This window comes from Cyprinodon variegatus, unplaced genomic scaffold (genome assembly GCF_000732505.1).
Source record: "Cyprinodon variegatus isolate N-32 unplaced genomic scaffold, C_variegatus-1.0 Scaffold453, whole genome shotgun sequence".
Lineage (NCBI taxonomy): Eukaryota > Metazoa > Chordata > Actinopteri > Cyprinodontiformes > Cyprinodontidae > Cyprinodon > Cyprinodon variegatus.
In genome coordinates this window covers 602,041-608,341 of record NW_015150906.1, presented here as the reverse complement: position 1 = coordinate 608,341, position 6,301 = coordinate 602,041, and the positions used below count along the sequence as shown (strand labels likewise).

At 37.6% G+C, this 6,301-nt stretch overlaps 1 protein-coding gene across 1 annotated transcript; it reads right to left on the bottom strand.

Annotated features, from left to right (window-relative positions):
- Positions 1-1,236: 1,236 nt before the first annotated feature.
- Positions 1,237-2,838, bottom strand: LOC107093925 (septin-7-like). The gene has a single exon (XM_015389274.1). It carries the CDS (start codon positions 2,836-2,838, stop codon positions 1,237-1,239), a length of 1,602 nt encoding a protein of 533 aa, XP_015244760.1.
- Between the last annotated feature and the right edge of the window lie 3,463 nt (positions 2,839-6,301).

Genomic DNA, 6,301 nt, shown 5'->3' with positions numbered 1-6,301 from the left:
GTTTTTGAGTGTTTCTTAACAAATCTGATTATATTATGGCTGTACAACTGTTTAGTTATAGCAGTTTAGTCGATTTAGCTTTGAGTAAGAATTTGCTCAGCACCAAAACAGCCAGTCTTTTTAGCACTGCCGAAAGGAAAAAAAAAAAAGAGAAACAGTTTCAAATAATTAAATGTCCACACCATCTATTGGAATGGCATTTGCTCTTTAATGCAAACCCTTATGAGATACAGGAGATAAAAAGTGGGATAGATGTCACCAGTCTGTAGCACTGTATCACAAATATCTAATAATCAACTAAAGAACTGTGTTCATATTCTCAGTCTCATGTGTCTTACATTTCATCCACTACTTCAACATTATTTATTAAACATCACACTTAAAAACCTCTAAACAAAATAATGAACTCATAATTGACATCATCATAAAAAAATGAAACAACCTAATATTCAGATGTTTTCTAAATAGTCAATCACCTCCAAATTCTGCTAATCACTGATTCTGTAAAAATAAAATATTTCCACTGGTCTGTTTTAAAAAAAAATGTACAGAACAAAAATATGAAACAATCAATCTTTCATCCCAAAAGATTTCCCCTGTCATTCCTGTTATGTTTTTCATATCAAAATAAAACAAAGTTTTGATCATTAAAAAATAATCCTATATTTCTCAAATTCTAACAAGCAGTATAATGATGGTACCTCTGTGTGCTGATTGTATTTTAAAAGCATCTGGACCAATCTAGAACATTTTTAAAGTCATTATTTGTCTTAAAACTTGTCTTAAAATGCCTTTAAACAGTATTTCAAATTATCCTGAAATAATGTAGAACTTTATTATAAGGAGAACAGAATAAATGAGAGTTTCCTTACTAAACATTAAGTTTTGCCTAATTAGTCAGAATGCTTTATTCATCTTTGGTGGGAAAAAAATAAAATAAAATCAGGAGCAAAAAAATATTTAAGAATGTTAACTTTCTGCCCTTTGTCTTTCAATAAATGTACATAATAATAATAATAATAATAATACAATAATAAAAACTCCTGCTATAATACACTGAAATTCTGAATACCATTTATCATCCAGCCGCCTCAGACAACCTATGGTGATTTGTGGCTTATGGCTGCAAATATTTCTACTTTTTACTTTTTCATATATTTTCTAAGTGCTCATGAATGCTACACGTACCATGTCTAATTAAGAGGCAGGAGTTCTACTAAAACACATTTATTCCTTTCATATCAGAGCTTCCTCTACTTTTTCTAAATGTGTTGCCATTGTTTGACCCTCATTGTTTTTATCCATCTTAATCTTCAGCTCCTCTAGTACTTGGAGCTTTTCTTCGTCTCCCATTTCCTTCATTTTGTCAATCAGGAGGCCCATGTAGTTAAAAGTGGAACCTGAGTTAACATTCAGGGCGATCTGCTCCAGTTTGATAACATGATCATAGGCCTCATCCAACAACGATGTTAGCTCTGCTGTCCACTTGATGCTTTCCTGTTTAAGGTTTTCCAAAAGACACGACTTTGACTCACATTGTGCTTTATTCTTTTCATATTTCTTCTCCACAACTGACAGGGTCTTCTGAACTTTCCTGGTCTTTATCACATATCTCCAGTCTTCTTTCACATGCTTTGAAGCAGGACACTTCTTGGTACAAACTGTGCAGTTTCCCCCCTTTATAACCTCACAGCTTGCTGGGCTCCAGGCCATCGTGCATCCTGGATAGTGACAGTTCTCCTCACAGACAGAACAGGTGACGGCTCCTTCATAAAACACCAAACCCCACATTCCACCATCGATTGGTTCTTTTTCTTTGTAAACCTCATCAACTTCCATAGTGAAGTCCTGGTGCTCTTTCATCTCTTCTTCATGTTTATTACACGCTTCTTCGATCTGTTTGATTTCATTCTGCTTTAGTTCAGTCAGCTTGATTCTCTCCTGCAGGTTCTGGATGCAGGCCTCCAGTCTGATCCGTTCATTCAGAACCTCCACTGTTGTTTTCAGAGGCTGAGGTTTGGTGTTTTTCAGAAAGTCTCTCAAACGACCCATGTCTTCATTAGTAAAGTCCCAGGAGTATTTTGAACCAACCTGATCTTTCTCTGTTCTGTTTCTCTGTTCGATCTGTTGATTATTAAAAATGAAGTGAACAGGCTGATTCATCTCATCTCTGCAACTTTTAATTTTTGCATATTCCAAGGCCTGTAGTACATTTTCAGGTGGTCTCCCATCAGAATGAGTGACCAGAGCTACAATGTTTTTCTCCAGGTCTTTTCCAAACAAAGACATCACTGAATCAAAGATGTACTTCAGTCTGCCATTCAGTCGGTTATCACTGGCCTTCATCACCAGACCCACTGCATTGATCTCATGAACTCCATCTTCTGATCTGAACAAGTCAAACAATCTTTGGCTGACAGAGTCATCTTTTTCAAATCCTCTGGTGCTTCCAAATCCAGGAGTATCGATGATGGTCAGAGAGAACGGCAGAGTTTGATCTTCAAAACCGAAAATCTGATAGACGATCACATCTGATGTCTGACTTTTTGTTTGACTTTTCTGCTCCTCTTCCACAATCTGAAACCAAACTTCATCTTCAAACTTCACTCCCACAGCATAGTTGAACAGAGTGTTGATCAAGGTGGACTTTCCTGTCCCTGTTTCACCAACAAGTAAGATTGTTTTATTGATCTTGTTCTCATCTTTCTCACCAACCGTCACTCTGGTCAAAGTTCCAATCATCTCTTTCTTTGGTATCAGCTGGTAGATAGGAGGTCCACGAGGGATTTGAACACTTTCTGATATCAAGGCCTCCTGATTAGATGAAGTCACTTCCATCCTGCAGAAAAGAGAATAACTCATTTACATTTTTAAACTTTTTCCCATTTGCTCCTCTAATAAATTATCAAAGGAACTTAAATTAAACCTTGGAATCGAGTGCCTTGTTATGGGCTGTTACCGGCCTGAGCATTTCCCTTTAAGGAGGGGGCCTGATGGGTAGTGTGTGACATAGCCACCACATAGCTGTATTGTGTTTTTGTGAATAATGTTATGCAAATAAAAGGAAGTGTGCGTCCCTCTCGCCCGTAAAGTGTGTGTGAGATAATGCCGGTTACAGCCGTCAAAGATCCTGTGTTTTATGAAAGGAAAAAAAGTGGCAAATAAAGCCCCGGTCGATGTGTTCAACTACTCCGCCTCTCCTCCTCTGTGTGTGTACAATTAACCCGGACTGCTAGTTACCAGCATCATAGAGCTAAGCTAATGTGAGACAAGCCTTAACTTTATAACCAGCAGTTCCATACCATGGTTAAGAACTATAAAGCTGTGGAGGTAACAGGGATCCCTGGGGTATTTGTAAGAGCAGCTAAGCACCACTTGTTGTGTGAAAGAAAGACAAAAAATTAGCAAGTGGCAGCAGTGCAGAGAGCATAAATGCTCACAACATGCTTAAAGATTATTTTACTATATCTTATACTGTAATAAAAATGATAAATATCTGATTGAGTTGATAATTACAATTTGACAATATGTTTTTAAGGGGAAATTTATGATGGTTATTATTTTTAATACTACTCTTAAATATTTCTGTCAATATAATTTCAACCAAGTTTATTACTAATTGTCAGAGATAGGGGGAGTCGAGTCAATGACTTGACTAGAGTCTGACACAAGTCGCCAGATTTGAGACTTATGACTTGCTTGATTAAAATTAACTAAAGACTTGACTTTGTCTTGCCCTTCCTGACCTGTGAATAAACTTGACTTGATTCATGTGACTTGCCAAGCCACTGCAATCATTTTCATTGTATTATCATAATTAGCATTATACCTCCATCAGTCTAAGGAGGGATCAGTAAAGATGGAAGCCTCTCTGACTGGTGTAGGAACTTGATTTGCTCAGGTAGTCACATCTGCTCGGGCCCTGCGCATGCCAGTGGTGTTAAGCTATGTGCAGACTGAATGTTGCCAGTTGACGTAAAACATTGTGGTTTCCCAGACAATGATAATAACGATGCAGTGACTGTGTGCTGAGTCAGGATCATTAGTAGTGTTAGCATGTCTAATGACTGAATCTCCGGACCTTTACTGGCTGTTGATATTCTTTATTCGGACCCCGCTGATTTTTAATTGGTTACCCCGGAGCTAGTCCCTCCTGGTTCCCGGCTGGAGGATGCCATTGCATCTCTCATCTAAACTTTGTGTTCATTTGCAGAAGCTTGCTAATGAACCCTAAACCCCAGGCATTGCTCCAGTCTGAGAAATGAGAAATGTTCCTTGCATTGATTTTTTTTTTTTTTTTTTTGTCATCATGAGGACATTTTGAATTGGTTTTTTGTCTGTCCCACCACACTGACCCTACAAAATAACATCTTGTTATTGTTGGAGCACTTAAACACCCACACCATGTTAATATTGGCTCAAGGATGAGAAACTTAAGACAGCTGGTTATAAAATCACCTGGTTAAGTGAACAGGATTAAGGAAAATAGGACAGAATTTTTGCTTCTAAGGCCTCATAAACCTGAAGTCCAGCCCTCCCACTATATACACACTTAATTGCTCTTGTTGTTTTCATCATCAATAGTTTTTTGAAAGGATTATTATTCAGTGGGAATTTCAAAGAATAGTAAAACGATTTTAGGTAATATTATAACGCTAAACAACTGTTGTAGTAATTAAATAGCAAATAAAATTAATGAAACATTTAAGTATTTTCTTCCATATTGTGTATTATTGACTGTGGGCCCCCAGAGGTCATATGTAGTCAGATATCAAAGTTGTCTGGGAAGCTATGACATAGAAAAGTGTGGAACATCCTGCTTTGTACTGTGGAAAAGTTTCATTGTTTCTCTAATATAACAGCATCTTTTATAAGAATTTAAAGTGACATTCAGAAACTAACTGTACCTGTATTGTAGCGCTGTTCTGGTTCCTTGATCCATTCTCCTGTATATTTCCTCCAGTTCCTGCAGCTTTTCTTCATCCCATTGTCCCTTCATCTTCTTGATAAGGTAGTCCAAAATTACATAAGTGGATGCTGAGTAATCATTTGAATCATCATTCTTAACTAACTCATACAGTTTCATGAAAAGTCTGTATGCTTCATTTATCAGTCGTTTCTTCTCTGCCTTCAGTTCTATTTCCTCTGTTTCAAGTCTTTTTGAAAGCTTCTTCTCTCTTCCTCCTTGTTTCTGTTCATAATGTTTTTTTAATTCTTCTTTACTTTTCTGGACTTTCTTGGTCCTGATCACAAATCCCCAGTTTTTTTTTATATGTCCTGCTGCAGAACACTTGTTGGTACATGAGGTACATTCTCCATTTATCATCACCTCACACTGTTCAGAATCTGAGACGGTCATACAGCCAGGATAGTGACAGTTCTCCTGACAGGTTTCACAGTAGACAGCTGTTTCAAAACCACATCTCTTATCTGTAAGAGGCTCCACGTGTTTGTAGGTCTCTGGAATAGTTACCTTTATCTTCTTATCACTTTTCCTCATCTGTTTGCTCTTATAAAGAGCATATTGAGTCATTTTAACATCTCTCAGTTTTAACTCATTAAACTTTATTCTCTCCTGCAGGTTTTGGATGCAGGCCGTCAGTCTGATCTGATCTTTCTGTGCTTCCAACACGACCTTCTTCTGCTGAGGTGAAGATTGTTCTAGAAATGCTGTGAGCTGTTTCATTCCATCTTCTGTTAATCTCCAGGCATATTCTCTATATACTCTCCGCTGTTTTTTTTTCTCTTGGCAGTTATTAAACTGGAAAAAAACTGTTTGATTTTCTTCATCTTGGGCACATTTGATGTTTGCAGCTTCAAGAGCTTGAAGGACCTCTTCAGGTTCACTTCCATTTGAGTTTGTCAGGAGAGGTATGATGTTTTTCTCCACATCTTTTCCAAACTGGGACAAAATGAAATCATAGATGTTCTTCAGTTGGTCACTGACTACATTACCCCCCTCCTTAATGACCAGACCTACTGCATGAACTTCATGGATTCCATCATCTGATTGGAATAATTCCAGTAATTGTTGTTTCAACCCTGCATCTCCATATCCAGGAGTATCAATGATGGTCAGAGAGAATGGCAGAGTTTGATCCTCAGAACCATATATCTGATAGACGATTACATCTGATGTCCGACTTCCTGCCTGACTTCTGTCCTCTTTCTCCTCAACTATCTTAAACCAGATCTCATCCTCACATTTTACACCCACAGCATAGTTGAACAAAGCATTGACTAGATTAGATTTTCCAGCTCCTGTTTCACCAACAAGCAAGATGGTTTTTAGTTTGTTCTC